At 50.6% G+C, this 17,086-nt stretch overlaps 1 protein-coding gene across 1 annotated transcript in view; it reads left to right on the plus strand.

The window, feature by feature from the left end:
• Positions 1-915: 915 nt before the first annotated feature.
• MN1 (MN1 proto-oncogene, transcriptional regulator) overlaps positions 916-17,086 on the plus strand; it is a 34,612-nt gene continuing 18,441 nt past the window's right edge. The window contains exon 1 of the mRNA XM_059863199.1: positions 916-4,547. Coding sequence (XP_059719182.1) covers positions 1,115-4,547 — 3,433 coding nt within the window. The 5' untranslated portion in view covers positions 916-1,114. The remainder of the gene's footprint in view (positions 4,548-17,086) is intronic.

The following is a 17,086-nucleotide window of genomic DNA, read 5'->3' on the forward strand; positions in this document are numbered from 1 at the left end:
CAGTTCTGAAATCTCCAGGCCATCAGCAAGGAGGATAGTTCACATGAAAACTAATTACACAAAATCAATATTTAATCACAGCGCAGCATCCTGATCCTGCAGAAAAAAATCCCGTTAAAACTCTCCTGCCATATACAAACAGTCCTCAGCCGCTTATTTATAGATCTCATTTTTTTTCGGTGGGAGCAATATTCATTACTATTTCTTTTAACTATCGACATGTGCATCCGCGAGCACCTGAAGCACCGTGTCCCGCCGGCGATCTGTGGGCCCCTTGGTCTGGTGGGTGTTTGTCCCTCCGGGGAAACGGGGTTATGACTCCCCCCGCTGCCGCAGCGCCCGCTCCCCGCGAGCCTCCGTGCGATGCCGGGCTCGGGGCGGGCCGGCGGGGACGCTCCTGTTCCCCCGGGCTCGGGGCTGCCGGGCGGCTTTCGCCCCGGCGGGCAGTGGCTCCCCACACCCGCCACTTGATGCCAGCTCCAGTGCCCCGTGCCCCTTGCCCCGTTTCAGGACCCCGCTCCCGGACCCCGCGGTACCACGCACCTCCCCGTCCGCCCGCGCTCCGTGCGCCGCGGGAGCAGCGGCGCCGCCGGGCACGGGGGGCGGTGCGGGGCGCGGTGCGGGCGGGGCACGGGGCTGGCGGCGGAGCCACCTTAACGGCAGCCCCGCCCCGGACCGCGGCGCTCATTGGCGCAGCCCCGATGGCTGAAATTCATCGCTGAAATGCAAAACTTGTTGCTGCTCCGCCAGCGCTGGGTGAGAGCGCGGCAGCGCGCGGGGAGCGCGGCGCAGCCCTCGCAGCGCCCGCCCGGCCCCGCGCCCCGGCCCCGCCGCCCGAGCGCTGCGAGCCGCGGGAGCGCACGGCCGGCCGGCGATGCGGCGCGCAGCTGCCGGGCGCCGGAGCCTGTGAGCGGCGGCGCGCCGCCCCGTCGGCTCTCGGGCAGCAGCGAGCGGCGAGCGGCGGGGTGAGCGCGGGCGAGCGGCCGGTGCCGGCGGCGCGGCAGGATGTGAGCGGGGGCGGCCGAGTGGCGCGGAGCGGAGCTGCGGGGAGCGGCGGGCAGCGGGACGGCGGAGCGGCGCGGAGCAGCCATGCCCTGCTGAGGAGCCGCGCAGGATGTTCGGGCTGGAGCAGTTCGAGCCGCAAAACAGCGGCCGGAACGGCGGGCAGGCGGAGCGGGGCTTCGGCCAGCCCGGACTGAGCATGAGCGCGCACTTCAAGGCGCCGGCCTTCCCCGGCGGCGGCCCAGCACCGGCGGACCCGGCCCTGGGAGCGCTGGGCGAGCCGCCCCTCCTGGGCATGAACATGAGCCTGGCCGGGGACGGCTACGGCTTCCCGGGCCGCGGCCCCGCCGAGCTGCACGGCGGCGGCATGCAGCCGCCTGTGCACGGCTTCTTCGGCGGACAGCAGCCGCACGGCGGTCCCGGCGGCGCCCCCCACCCGCACCAGCACCCCCCGCACTTCGGCGGCGGCTTCGGGCCCGACCCCGGCGCCTCCTGCGTGCACGGCGGGCGCCTTCTGGGCTACAGCGGTGCGCTGGGCGGGCAGACGGCGTTCGCCGACGGCTACGAGCACATGGCCGAGGGCCAGAGCGGCGAGGGCTTCGGGCAGCAGCGCCCCGGGACCTTGCCCGATTTCCAGCACCACGGCGCCGGCGCCGCCAGCCACGCCGTGCCGGCGCCCTGCCTGCCCCTCGACCAGTCCCCCAACCGCGCTGCCTCCTTCCACGGGCTGCCGGCGGCCGGCTCCTCCGAGCCCCACGGCCTGGAGCCGCGGCGGTTGCCGGCGCAGGGCGGCGTGGACTCGCTGGAATACAATTACCCTGGCGACGGCCCTGCCAGCCACTTCGAGCTGCCAGTCTTCTCCCCGTCGGAGCCTGAGGGGCAGCTGCCGCACTACGGCGGCGGGCGGCAGGTGCCGGCGGGCGGCAGCTTCGCGGGGGCGCCCGCCCTGCCCCGGGCGCCGGGCATGGCCGTGGCCAAGGCGCACCCGCCGCAGCAGCACGGCGTCTTCTTCGAGCGCTTCGGGGGGGCGCGGAAGATGTCGGCCAGTCTGGAGCCGGGGGCCAACGCCAGGCACCCGCTGATGCAGCAGCAGCAGCAGCCGCCACCACCACCGCAAGCACCGCAGCAGCCGCCGGGCTTGCTGGCCAGACAGAACTCCTGCCCGCCAGCCATCCCTAGGCAACAGCAAACAGAAGCCAACGCTCCCAACTCCAACCTGCAGGACAATGGGCCCATAATGCAGAACCAGCATGCACAGTTTGAATACCCTATTCACAGACTGGAGAACAGGAATATGCATCCCTACACCGACCCCGTGTTTAATATGCAGCACCCTCCTCCGCAACAGCCACCAAATCAAAGACTGCAGCACTTCGATGCCCCCTACGTGAGCGTCGCCAAGAGGCCGCGGTTTGACTTCCCCAACACTCCTGGCGTCGAGCGCTGTGCCTCCTGGGGCAGCGGCATGCATGGCCCGGCCATGGAGAGTCACCTTTCCCCGACGGCCTACCCTGGCCTGCCGGGCGAGTTCACCCCGCCGGCACCTGAGGCCTTTGGGGGCCCATTGCCACACGGCGGCCCCGAGCACCCGGCGCTGGCGCAGCGCCAGAACGCGGCCCTGGTGATGAAGCAGATGGCCTCGCGAAGCCAGCAGCGCCTGCGGCCGCCCAGTCTGCAGCAGCTGGGGCATCATGGTGAGGTGGGCGCACCCAGCAGCCTGCCCCCGCCAGCCTTCGAGCGGGAGGCTGGTGGCGGCCGCAGCTTTGATGCGCCAGCGCCGCACCTGGCCCCCGACAGCGCCTGGTTCGCAGGGCCACCGCCGCCCGGGGAGCTGCTGCCGAGGCGCTTGGCAGCACCCGGGCTACCAGCCGAGGCAGCCCCCCACGAGCTGGGCCTGCAGCCGGGTGGCCCTGCCGTGCTCTTCCGGCCGGGTGCCAGTGGGCTGGGGCTGCAGGAGCCCTTGCGGATGGCAGGCGAGGGGCCAGCGCAGGCCCTGCCGTCGCCCGGCGTCCATCCGGCCTTCACACCCACAATGGGTGGCCTCTCGCAGCTGCAGTCACCTGGCAGCGGTGTGGCACTGCCCAATGCCCCTGCTGAGCGCCGTGGCCCCGCCGACTTTGCTGCTCAGCCTGGCTTCCCCTTTGGGGCGGCAGCGCGGCAGCCGGCGGCCCACGGGGCTGCACCTGCCCTCAGCGCCTCGCCAGGTGCCTACCCACCACCCCCACCCGAGTTTCCCCCGCCACCCCCGCCGCGGCCCACTGCCAGCAAGCTGGGTGCCCTCTCGCTGGGTTCCTTCAGCAAGGCGGCCAGCAAGGACAATGTCTTCGGGCAGAGCTGCCTGGCTGCCCTCTCCACTGCCTGCCAAAACATGATTGCGAGTCTGGGCGCTCCCAACCTCAACGTCACCTTCAACAAGAAGAGCCCGGCCGAGGCCAAGCGCAAGCTCAGCCAGGCCGAGCCTGACCCGCCACCTGCTGCCCCGGACTACTTCCCAGCAGGGCCACCAGTAGGTGGGGGTGGCACGGGCAAAGCAGCGGGCGCTGCCCCGCTGCTGCCTGCGGAGAGCAGCCTCTCTCCCGGCTACGCGCTGGAGCCGGTGGCCGGTGGCGAGGGGAAGGCGGGTGGCGGGCGGGGTCGGGGTCGCCGGAAACGGGACAGTGGGCACGTCAGCCCCGGCACGTTTTTTGAGAAGTTCTCAGCTGCCGAGGGCGGGGGAGCCGGTGTCAGCCCAGGGCAGCCGGCAGTGCCGGTGGCGGCGGGGGCCCCGCCGGGGGCTGCGGGCGCTGAGCGCGGCGGAGGCACCCCTCATGACAAGCCCCTGACCTCACCATCCTGGGGCAAGGGCAGTGAACTGTTGCTGGCGGAGCAGCCCGACCTGATGTCCTCCCTGGACAGCGGCATCCAGAGCGTGACCAAGTCAGACGGCAGCTCCCCGCATGTGGACTTTCCCGACGAGGTCAGCACCAGCTATGGCAACGAGGACGAGGTGTCCTCCAGCTCCGACAATGCCACCTCCAAGCCCACCCGTAGCCCGCTGCTGGGTGGTTCGCCCAAGCTGCCCCGTGGGGAGCACGCACTTCTCAACGGACAGAAGCCCCTGGCCCTTGGCCTTCTCAGTACATCTACCTCGACCCCTGACAGCTATGGGCTCAGCACCACGGCGGGCGCTCACCCTGGCACCCCAAGCATGGAGCAGGTGCGGACCCCCACGAGCACCTCGGCCCAGGATGAGATCCACCCCCTGGAGATCCTGCAGGCACAGATCCAGCTCCAGCGGCAGCAGTTCAGCATCTCGGAAGACCAGCCCTTGGGGTTGAAGAGCAAGAAGGGGGAGTGTGCGGGGCAGAATGGGGACAGTGACCTGGGCAGCTGCTGCTCGGACGGTGTCAAGGGCACCATGAGCACCATCGATCTGGACTCCCTGATGGCAGAGCACAACTCCACCTGGTACCTGCCTGGAGAGAAGGCCCTGATGGAGGGGCAGGAGGAGGACAAGCCCATGGCGCCCTGGGAGAAGCCCAAGCCCCCGAACCCCAGCAAAGAAGGTATCAGTTGTCCCACAGGGGTGCTGGCACAGGGGTAGGGGTGGTTGTGGGCTGCTCAAGGAAGGGGACATGCTGAGCCTGCTGCTCTGGTACTCTGGGCACTCACTGGTTCCACCCCTAGTGTCAGGGACAAAGTGCTTGCTACCTGACTGGCCCAGGTGACAACTGCCCCATGGCATTTCCACTGCCAGCCCTCTCCCCATCATGCCTCCTAGAGAATAGGTAGATGGGGGTGCTGAGCAGAGGGGCTCCCAGTGAGCCTCTCCTGAGCTCCTGGTCCTGGGATGCTGCAGAAGGGAACTGCAGCCTGAGGTTCTGAGGAGGGGGCTTTTGCAGGTCCCACCAGGCATGTGGTGCTGAGGAGGGGGCTCCCACAGAGCCTGGTGCCAGCTGAACCTTCTAGCCACTTTACCAAAACTGTGACTGAGGTTTTCCCTAACCACAAAAACATGAATTTGGTGGTAGTTCTGCCCCTTTGGGTCCAGGTGCCCCCTGCTTGCATTTGGAGCCCACAGCAGTGTGATACTGAACTGAACGGCTTGCAACAAATTATTTTTGATTTAACTGAACAGCAGTTTAAAATAAGGCTCTGGGACTGTTAGTGTAAAACTTGCTTAGTTGACAGATGTTTAATTTTGACATTAGTTGTCATTTCTGATCCTTCCTTGTGTCCAGAGGGCATCATAATTCCCCAGGCTTAGGAAAAAATATTTTAATGGAAAACTCTCTATTATAAAAGCTGTTTAAGATAAGGATGATTATAGATTGAATTGCTTTCTATTTTATCTTATCAAATCCCTATTTTGCAACCTGCCTAGCTGTATGTGTGATTGTTATAATGGGTGCACATGCTGTACCTGCTGTCTGAGGGCAGGCGGGTGGGTTTTGGTGTGCTAGAAATACATGTGTGCAGTTTATACAATATAAACTCATTATTTGTGCCTAGGAAAGGTGATATTTTGGTACTGCAGTGTAGTTTTAAATTGTTTTCATTATCTCTGGTAGTAGAAACTGACTTTTTACAGCCCTCCACATTTAGTAATTTTGCTGAGAAAGTTGTTGGTGAAATTAGAAGGGAGCTGGTTAGGAGACTGGGCTGTTTCCTAACCTGGTTCTGGTTGGCTTTGCAGCTTTGGCTTTCTGAAGCGTGAATCCTAGCCCCCACGGTTTGTCTCTTTGTTCATGTTTAATGCCCAGCGCAGGAGACTCTCATTTCGAGCAGAGTGTTTAGCATGCACGGCAGACCCGAGGAAGCCCATCAGCATTCTCCATGCTTCACCCAGGCAAGGACATAAATTGGTTTGTTTGGGGCCCTTCTTTTCCATTTTTAAATGGAGTTGCACACAGCATCCTTCCTGGCCCCTTCTCTTTTATTGTTTCTTGTACACAACATCTAGATCTGACTGGATCAATAGCTAGTTAGCACAAATCACAGTTCCTGTTACTTCTGCCTTGGCAGGCTCAAGCACATACATACGTTCTCTCACACCACATGCACCCCGTTACATGTGCACTTTCACACACACACAGATACACAGATTTCACACTGTGCTGTGTTTAGAAATAGATTTTGAAATAATAACTTCTCCTATAGATCTTGACTTCCTGGATGAAAAAAAGAAATCCTGAGCAGTGATTTAAAAGAAATTCTGAGCAGCGATTTAATTCCGAACAGCACATTTATTAAAAGTGTAATTTGGTTTAAAATGATCTATATTTTGTGTGTGTGTGTGTGTGTGTGTGTCATATGGAGCGATGCTTCTGCAGCGTCTTTTTAACAGCACTCCTCCAGTCACTTTGATCACAGCTATTCTTAGTAACAGCTAGTGAAAGAAGTAATTGCTTTCTGGTCGCGATAACCACAATGTTGGTGTTAAAACAGTTCATCACTTGGAAGGAAAACCATTTAATCAGTGTTCCTATATAAGGATATGTTTTAGTATTTCAGAGGCTTAACATAAAATAGCAAACCAGTTCCACAACAATGCAGAGGCGCTCGGGTTGGTTCATGCTTTAGTCACTTGAGGGATTTGAATGGGCTGGTTCCTCGGATGAGGAAATTTATACAGACTCACAGAGAATTTACTTTAACTGTTGTTAGAGATGATAAAGATACAATGGGTGAGACAAAACAGGCTGTTCACCTCGGTCAGTAGAAATAATTAAACTTAACATTGCCATACCCCTGAGTGTGTGAAACAGTGTTTAAGAAAAGGCTTCCTTTAGTCATGGGCTGAGATTTGAAACCTTCTCAGTCGGCTGGGATTTGCGCTGTGGTGTTTGTTCCAGCAGAAACCCAGTGTCCGGGTGGATGCGCAGGCTCCAGACAGCGCTCCTCCGAATTCAGGCAGCTCCTCTGCATTCCGTGCTGGAAGGTGGGCACCGTTTTGGGGCTGGGCAGCGTTAGTGAGAGCAGCATTAGACCCGGGGTCCTCCCCAGTGCAGGCTTGTTTGGGGCTTCTGATTTACACCTGCCGTGAGAGCTGTCGGGGATTTATTCCCACTATGGCACTGCTGCGATTGGCACCGGCGGCTTCTCAGGTGCGAGGAGGTGGAGGAAGGGGAGGTGAGTGTTGGGGGGCAGCTTCCCCTTGGTGCAGTGCTGGGCACTTTGTCCACTGCCTGCCATTCTCCAGGACCAGAGGGTCTGATTTCAGTGCTGGCCATGAAGGAAAGAGCAGGCTCCCCAAAATACAGCAGGATCGGGAACTTCTCAAATACTCTTTTAGTGCGCAGATTATGGGGGAAACAACTTGAGTTGTTTTAATGGCTGCTCAGATTCCTCGGAGCTCGCCTTTTCTCCCATAATGGCATTAAAATGATTTACTGATCTCTGGCAGTTGTGTGAGCTGTGGGTCTGGAGGTTGCTGAGAGCAGACACCGGTGCTGTGAGGTGTGACACCTCCAGCGCTGGCCTGCCGTGAGCTCTGTGCGTGCGTTCACGTTCCATTCCGGAATGTGGTATTAGTAATGCTGCCTGGACATGGTTCTGCCCTGAAATGTGTTTTCTGTAAGTTTTCTCTGATGCATCATTTCTTGTACCAACATGTTTTATGTGAAGTAGCTGGTAGGTTTTGGGTTTTTTTCCCCTGAAAATGCTTTCTAGAATTTCGTGTTTTCCTCTGCCTAGTCGCTTGAGCTGGGAGTGAGAGATAAATAACACTGAGTCTAGAGGGGTTGTCTTGACTTCCTACACCACAGCTCTAGCTGACAAAGAATAACCAGTTCAAATTCACTTAAAAATCCGGGGCCAGTTTAATGGAGTTTTGCTTTTCGTGGTTTGATCGAACCAGAACAATTTCCCCTTCAGTGAAATGCATACTAGTATTCTTTAGAAACCCACTAATTAAGTGCTCGTGGGGTTTTGGTTTTTTGTTTTTAATTGAAATTTTCAAAGTCCCATACTGCAGATGTCAGGTGAAGACATCAGCATGTACCTAGAACTGTGCAGGTGGAAAGGATGGGAGTATGTTTTGCTGCTCGGTGGCTGTTGGGCTCGTCAGTCCGGGCTGACGGGCACGTGCCACGCGGCACCGTTAGCCTTCATCTTTGAGTTTTTGTTCATATCTCATTGTTACACCGAACCTGTCACTTGAATGAGCCCACAGGCCAACCCTCTTGCTGGAGCAGTGTGTAACATCTGTGAATTACTAGAAATACATTAACAAAGGTCAAATTTGGTCCAGATGCGGCCGGGAGCCTTTGTTTTCTTTCCCTTTCCAGTGCATTCTGCTGCCTGCTTTATTTTAAATACTGCTTAGTTCTTTTAGAGGCTTTACCAAGGGACTACGTTTGTTTACCAGGACTGAGTTTGTCAGACCTCTCGTGAGGTTTTTCCGACACTGAACCTTCACTGCAAGCGATGTGCTGTGAGCGGCTGTGTTGTAGTGAGCGCTGTGGAAGCGAGTTCAGCAGCAAAGCTCAGCGCCTTTTCCAGCGAGGGGGCTGTGATTCCCGATGCTGCTTTGTCTCACTGGGCTGCTGAAACTTACACAGTGTTAACAATTTAGTGAAAAAAGAAGCTATTCCCTTTGTCTTGAAGTTACACAATAAACTCCACATATATTAAATCTACATCTCTATTAAATCATCTGGATTAGCAATCAGAGTGACGAGGGAAGAACGCTCCCGCTACTTATCCTGGGAGAGTTTGGTGTGCATTAGATTTGGATTTAATATGATGCTTTAAACTTTTCTAACCTGTTAAAAAAAAAAATTGGAAGGGTTGCCCCTGCTTGGCCTCATGTGAATGATAGAAATTCTCCATTGTTTACCTTGACTGACTATAATTTTTAATACTTTTTACTAGAAAATGGTTCTGTTTAGAAATATTTTCCTTTGTTTTATAAACATTCTGTAGCAGTGTGCTTGTCGACCTTTATGGCATATATTAGAAAAAGCAAGGGACAGAATTTTTAGTAGTATTTCCTCTTGCTGTAATATACGAAAATATTTCGTGCAGGAAATGTGTGAATTTATTGGCATTTCAGTAGCAGCTGTGGCCAGTGTTTGCCTTTGCATCCACTGTCTGTCTGGCTTAATTTTTGGTCTCTGGATTTACCTGTTCTCATTTCAGTGGACAATCTAGCTATGTTTGAATGAGTGCAGATTACCTATCTGGTTTGCATCCTGGTGCTTCCTTGCCCCAAAGTCTGTTATTTTCTGATGGCCCACTCAGTTGCAAGGCGAGTTTTAATGGGGTTGTTTTGCACACACTTGGTGTGAGGATCTGCATGAGACAGACTTCGAGGGAGATATTTCTTGAAATTGGTGTGTGAATGTGCTTCAGATCTTTATGTATGATGTAAAAGGAAATGAATTAGACTTAGTATTTATATATGAGCTTGGATGACAGCATAGATTTATTTTGATCTGTGATGTATTACACCGTGTCTTCTCTTACTTTTTAAGGTACAACACCTGTTCTTTTTTTCCAATCACCTAGTGGAATGCTCGACCATAGAACTGCAAATAATATTTTGATAAAAAGCGTTATTAATTAGCAATGTCTATAGATACAATTTGTTGTTACTTGTGTAGAACAAAGAATAAGGCATCAAACAAAAGTCTAACCTGAAACTAAATAGGCTGCTTTTATTTGAACCAGCTGACTCCCAGCTTCAGTAGTATTCTATACCAGGGAAAGGTTTTGGTACAGTAAAATGCCTTTATGTGGCCATATAAAATTTTAGTACTAGACAAATTACTGTACATTTTCACTCAGTGGTTTCTCGTGTATTTCTGTAAAATCTGAGTGTGAGGAAGAGTCTCCTCAGAAAGTGCACAGCCAGTTCTAAAATGAATCTTCAGGTGGCCTAACGCGTATGCTTTGTTAACGCTAAATTTACCGAAATACCAGAAGCCGTTTCATGACATAATTTCTCAAGCGCATTGAGAATATTGAAAGAGACCTGTCAGATTGGAGGCAGAGGCTCATTCCCTGTTTTATCTCTAGTACAGAATAGTTTGTCCTTGTGTTTCGGACTGGAGCGTGTTGGATGCAGGCAGCGCGGGCGGTGGGCGTCAGGCGCTGGTAGAGCCACCTCGCGCCGCGGCTCCGGCCGGCATCCGCCTCCCTGCCCAGCTGGTCCAGCTTTTCCATTGAAAAATCTACGGCCTTGAAAAGAAAGATGTTTGCACCTGTAAACACATGATTAAGGTTTGCTGGACACATTTAAGATCTGTGTGTTGTTTATTTTTAAATATGAAACAGTTTTGTATTTTGAGAGGCGTTTTTTAGTGAGAGCCTCTGTTATTGAGGGCTGTTCAGAACATGGCTGGCTGCGCACCAGATCTTGGGTAAGGGACGTGGGGAACCTTATGGAAATCAAATAGGTGAAGCTATAGAATCACCAAGGAAATTCAAGGTCTGCCCTCACCTTCCTGGTCTTGGTTAGATTTCTCAGTTTTTAAAATGTGATTCTGAATTTTTGCTGTTCTCTAGATAGACCCAGTTTACACACACTGATTAGATGACTGGCTTATATAAAAATACTGTGATTCTTTGTAGTTTGCTGCTTTTCCTTTGCCAGATGCTTTTGTGTTGGTGCAGTTAAAACATTCTGAGTTATTAGTGGCCTTTTAATTCAAATGATTTTGGGGTTTTTTTACAGATTTAAATATATTTTATGGATTATGTGCCAATGTTCCAAAGTCAAATGCCTTCTAAATTTAAAGCTGAGATTTGAACAGCTGGAGGTCTAATCCATTAATTTTTACAAGCTGGCTTTCTTAATACTTCAAAGAGAACATCTTAGATGATACTGCTTTACTGTTCCCCTCCTCAGTACCCCTTCTTTTCCTCTCCCTGCCAATGCCCTCTCCTCTAAGGCTTCATGTTCCGCTCATCTCCTGGCGAATGACAAAAGCATCTGGATGGGGCAAATGCATTTTCCTTAGTTGATGTAATAAGTTTTAAGACTTGATGGTCTAGAAATGTGCCTTTCTTAGTGTTGCACTTTCTATCCATACCGGTGCGAAAGTACGTGGTCACCACTGTTCTGTGTTTCTTTCCTGTACTTGGGTTATTTTTTGTAGCAACATGGGCATTGCCATAGGAGTATTTTTGCTCTGCGCTTGTGCCCTTTTGAGACGCTTGACTCACACGAGAGCTCATCCCTCTCTGTAGGACTGGGTCTGATCCATTTGGAAGTAACGTTTTCCCAAGTTTTGCCTTGCCTGTTTGGGCAGGAGCTGCTCTGGCACCGCCGGTGGTGCCGCTCCCTGGGACGCACGTGCCCATCAGTCGGGGCAGCTCCCGAGCAGGAGCTGAGTCCTGGCTGCAGGCTGAGGTGCTGCCCAGACCCTGCAGCGGGGCACTTTGTGTCTGTTTGTTTGCAATTCAAGCAAATCTGTTTGTGTCTGTTCAGTGTTTTAACGTAACACCACTGAGCATGACGCTGGGCGGTCTACATTTTTTATTAGCTTTTAACATTTGTCAAAAAAAGCATTTTTTGGTTTGGTAAGCAGAAATCTGTTTATGTTTAAGTGCTGCTTTGATAGATTTTTTTACATTGAAATAAATACAGTTTATTTGAGTTTAAACATGGACAACACGTGTGGGAGCTCGAAGGGCTCTGCTAGCTCTGACTGTGAGCGATGGGAGAGACGTGCCACAGTCCTGCTCCCGCGGCCACTTTGTGTGAACTTTGGGATATTTATCTTTTTTTTTATCCCCCTCTGTGTTTGGAGCATTTAAAATACAAAATTAAGAACTTTGGGTTTTTTTCCTTTTAACTCTCCTACCTTCAGTTCTGACTGCTGGGCCTTTAGGACTTGATCCCCTTGATCCCAGCAAAGCCTGTGATCGGTCAGTAGCTGGAAGACAGCAGGGTTTTTTGGTGGTAAAATATATGTTTTCAGAGTTAAGTCTGCATTTAATTAATTTTGTGAATTAGTATTCACAAAATACTCGAAAGCATTCTGTTGCTAATAGAAAGATCATCCTGAGGCTGGGGAAGCACAGTTAATTGAAAAAGCAGCCATTTGTAAAGTGAAGAAAATTTTAAAACATTTCATACCCTAATTAAGAATGTACTCCTGAGTTAAAATTGAGAATATTAATTTGCTGCACGAAGCAAATACGTTACAAAGCCCTGGAAAGAGTCACATCCTTCCTTCCTCCTTAATCCTCTCCCAAAATACAGTTTCAGAAGGAAGGCATGACTTTTTTCTTTTTTATAATGTAGCCTGAAACCAATTTGCTAGAAAGATGTAAATTGATCTATTAACATAGGAAATGGAGGTTGGGCTGGGGTTATTGTCTGGTCAGAATTTTAGGACCTCTTTCCTAGAAAAATCTTCCACTAATTTTTTTTTTTTTTTTTTTTTTTTTTTTGGAGGGAGTGGTGGGTGGGTGTAATATTCCTCCATAATGGCATTTAAAAGCCTTTTGGTCTCAGGTGAGAGCAGTCAGAAGAGGCAGAGGATGTTGTGGCAGAGCTGTGCATCATTGCAAGCACTTCTACTCCCTGGGGAATGGGGCTGAGCCCTCCCTTCCCTGCACTGTTGGAGGTGAGGCTGCGAGTGGGAACGGGCAGGGAGGGAATGTCTGCACAGCGTTCCTGCTCCTGGCTGGATGGCTTGGGCAGGGCGGGAATGTCTGCACAGCGTTCCTGCTCCTGGCTGGATGGCTCGGGCAGTCCAGGCATCGCCGTCGTACTTACCGACAGTGGGGTCTAAGTGTGATTTAGAGCGCAGCGGAGTCCATATTCAGGTCCCACTTTAGGATTATTTTTTATTTCAGATCATATTTATTGCACCATAAATTGCCACGGTGCTTTAGATACCTGGGAGATGTTCCCACTGTTAAAGATTTACTGTCCAAATGAGATAAAAGAGGTGTTGTTGGGCTGGGCAGCTGCCGGTTCACTACCGGAACACGGGGTGGTGCCACCAGGGCTTGGGCAGAGGCTGCTGGTGAGGTGCACAGTGGAACTGCAGGGCACTTGGGTACCCAGCAAAGGCAGGCACACTGGTGCTGAATGCTGCTGGGTTGGGAAGTGTGTGTGAGCAGGGAAAGAAGGGCTGAGAGCATCTCGTCCCACCTGGTGATCTCATTTCTGAGTGGATTTCTTGTTTGGTGAGGATGGCGCGGCTGTACTGCCCTCTCCGGGGCAGCATTTCTCCTCTCGTGGAAAAGATAAACCCAAACCCCAGTTATGGCACTTCTGATCTGTGTGTGAGTGAATTTCTAAATAGGTTTGTCAGCCTTAGGAACAGGAAAAGGGACCCCAATGTTGCAGGAGTAGTTTGGTGCAAGGTTTTCGCCTCTTCCAAGTGCCTGGGGTTGGAAGCATCACCAAAGGAGGGCTTCTCTTCCCTGCTCCCTTGGGTGATGGGAGAGGAGGACTCAGACCCCAGGTCTGATCTGTGCAGTGGATCACAACCACCTGGTGTGATTTACTCCTGGAGTGGTACTGAGCTGATAATTAGAAAAAAGATGTCTCTTAGACCTGCCAGGCAGCCCGATAACTGTGTGCATCTAATAATACTGATATTTTTGATCTGACTCAATTGTTTTAATTGTTATTAGTACCAAATATTAGGCTGAAAAATGTTTTTTGCCTAGTCTGAAAAGTAACCCAAAATTTCAGACCAAATGCAGTTTTAAAAGCAAGAAGATAATAAATGGGCCTATTGATTGCATTTACAAAAGAAAAAAGGAGTTCCCCAGTAATTGTAATAAAAGATACCACAGTCTATGAGACAATAATTCTGAAACCCTTTAAAAATAGTATTATTATTCAAAGTGCAAAGCAGCTGGTATTTTATGATAGAACAGATTTTATTGTTGCTGGATATAGGGTCAAATGCTTGCAGCACATTTTTGATTTAAACAAACCAAAAACACAAATGCTTTTTTGAAGATAAAATCAGTAAGATTTATTTTTTTTTTCCTGGATGCTATAGCTCCCTTCTCCACCTCTAAATATAGGCACATACTTTTCTTTTTGTGCTGGGAGGAACCACATGCAGCCCAGCTCCCTGTGCTTTCCCTACCATGCCATAGTTCTGGAGGCAGAGGGAAAAAAGGGCTGTCCCAAGCACAATTCAAATCTCATATGAACTACTTTGAAAGAGGCAGATCACAAAAAAGGGAGAATAGCAAAACATTCCTTCTGGATTAGTATTGAAGTTTCATCCCATCATTTGGCGGTTCTTTGGGCTGTTGGCAGGGTGGGTGTGAGGGTATTGGCTGGAAAATGTGCAGGGAAACAGGGGAAAGCTCAAGGGCAGCCCTGGTGATTTTGGGTGAGCTTTGCTTTTAAACTCTGTGCATCAAAGTTGTGTTCTATGTTACATGACAAAGTGGTGTGTCCTGTGGATAAATCCAGTTCATGTTCTGTGTCCTGATGTTACTCATTTTAGCTGAGGCGAGAACGGGAAAGGCAGAAGGGAATTTGCTGCTCCCAGTGCTCCGGGACCTGTGGCAGGTGACCACGGTCCTGACTGTGCCAGGGCTCCTGCTGGTCCTGTTGGTACTGCAGAACAACCAACACCACTTTGGAAATGTGAGGTTTTAACAACACAGTGAAGTCTTACTCCAAATAATTTTCCAGATCCTCTAGGGTTTTGTGTAGTTTTCCTCGAGTGGCTGATGCCAATGGTGCTGCAGTGTTTCTCTTAAGGAAAAAGAATAGATAAAATATCTCTTTTTTGAGCCAGACACGTGTGAGCCTCAGAGCTGGGAACGTGCGTTGGGAGATTGTGATACAATTACGTTTTATGTCTACCTATTAAGCATAATGAAGGGTTGGTTGCTGGCCTTAAATTTGGAAAGAGCTTACTGTAGAGCTTAAACCAGAAGTAGATTCCTGTAATTACTGCTTTGCCGTGCGGAGTGTGGCGAGGTAGAGGGAATAAAAACTGTTCATTGTCCAATTGTATTTCCATAACTGCTCCACTTTTTAATGTCTGTTTTGAAAGATAAAATTTTTGTTATACTAATTTTCTGAAGTAAGCTAATAAAAGCCAGTGCAGGGGAAAAAAAATAAAAGAGGTGAAAAATGTCAAATGAACAATGCTTAGAAAACACGGAGCTTCAGCTTCTTCAGTGAGCCCTGCTGCGGTGCTTGAAAAGTCTGTGGCTTTGTTTGTTAAACACAGGGCCACTGTGCTGTTGTGGTTTAGATTCGCTTGAATATGAGATCCTGGATGATGAAATGAAGAATTTTTAAAACTTTCAATTTTATGGTTGCTTTTCTTTGTACTAGATTAGGCAAACGGGGTAAAACTCGAAGCAGTCAGTTCCGAATCTGCTTTTGCTTTTTCTTGACGTTGTTCTTGCTGTGTGATGGCAGTATGTCAGGGAAACTTGGATCCCAGCATCAGCTGTTTGGAATTATTGTTTGGATTATATTCAGTTTCAAATCGTATGAAACTGTAGTGAGAAATGAGCATTTGTTTATGCTGATAAAATGTGTCTTTCATAGCATACACTTATTTTGGTGTGCATGTTATAGCTCCGAATGTCCGTTTTTTCCGTGATAACATGGCCCCATTCTGCTCTTTGTGTGCATTTGGGACTGGGAACTGCCTCAAAGAGGAGGTGTTTCTGCTTCAAGTGAGGAAGAAGAGAGGGAAGACCGAAACTCTCCTTGGCCCTTAGGGAAAAGAAAAAACCCTAAACCACATCCTTTTTCTTCTCCCCCTCAAAAATTTGGCTTACATCCTTAAGAGAGAGGTTTTTTCCTTTTATTTTCCAACCATCCTTTAAGGTGTGCTCTTCTGGCCTTTCTCCAGTTTGTGGAGCTTCTCTTGGAATACGTTTTAAGGGTTTGTATTTGACATGTTACTGAAGGCTGCCTTCCACAGTGGTCTGGCTCAAATAGAAATGTGAAAAGTTCCCACTACTGAGCTGTAAAAGAGTACTGGAAATGGGTTATGCTGAAAAAACCATTTAGATAAAAATGCAATTTTCCCTTCCACACACACTGCTAAGAATTAATAGCACATTCTTCCTAAATGGGTAGTTCTGTATTATATTTTCACCTTAATGAAATTCTTCCCAAAACAGGAGAGTTTCATTTAAAAATGTAGGGCAAAATTGATCTGTCTCTATCTGCAGTGCTGCCTGCTTTAAAATATTATGGGATTGAGTTCAATGGGCTGTCTGGGCACTCCTTGGAAAACAGATGTTGGGTTCCAAGGTGGGTGTCCCATCACAGGGTGTGCTTCTTTCCCTGCTGTCACAGCTGGATTTGGGCTGTCACTGTGGTGGTGTGTGCTGTGTGTGCCAGCTGTGCTTTCACAGCTCCACTGTTTGGCCAGCAGCCACCATGCAGTTGGGACATGAACATGGCACTTACCAGGGCATTCCTGCCAGAAATACCCAAAAATGGAGAAGGGCCAAGCCCACTGTGGCCTTAACCTGTCTTGGTTCATTGTTGCACACCTGGGGCACAGGTGGTGAGCCCAAGTGTGGCATGGCCTGGAACAATATCAGCAAAAACACACAGACATCAGTTTCAATATCTTCCTTTTCTGCAGAAGATACATAAATGTCTAATGAAAGAAAGAAGGGGGAATCCTCTGTGGTAGTTGTGAAACTGAAGTGGAGATGGCCCCAGGAAGATTTGCCTGTTCCAGCTAAGAGAAAACCAAAACCTGTATTCATGCTTTTTAATGGTTTCATTTTTGGTGGATGGTTTTTAATGTAATGGTGAGAACAGAAGTGTGTGGAAGAAGTGGGGCTGATAGACTCTGCTTTAAAGAGCTTTTCACTGCTGAGTTGCAGTGGAGAAAATACTTTTATTAAATAAATTGTTTGGTGTTATCATAGTTTTAATAAAATGGTTCTCATGTATAAGCAGTGCTCATAATGATGGAGAAATGGACAGGATTGATATAACTAAAAGTTTCCATGTTAAAAATATGAATTTTGGTGGTACTGATGCTGCACAGGTTTTGCATCATTTTTGTGACAAATTACCCTTCAGGGGGTCTGTGCTTGGGCTTTCTCCTAAAAGGTGAGATATGGGAGAGGTGTGAGGCAGTCTGACTGACTAGCACCCAGCTAACACTGAGCTTAATCCAGA

The sequence above is a fragment of the Haemorhous mexicanus genome, chromosome 19 (genome assembly GCF_027477595.1).
Source record: "Haemorhous mexicanus isolate bHaeMex1 chromosome 19, bHaeMex1.pri, whole genome shotgun sequence".
Taxonomy (NCBI): domain Eukaryota; kingdom Metazoa; phylum Chordata; class Aves; order Passeriformes; family Fringillidae; genus Haemorhous; species Haemorhous mexicanus.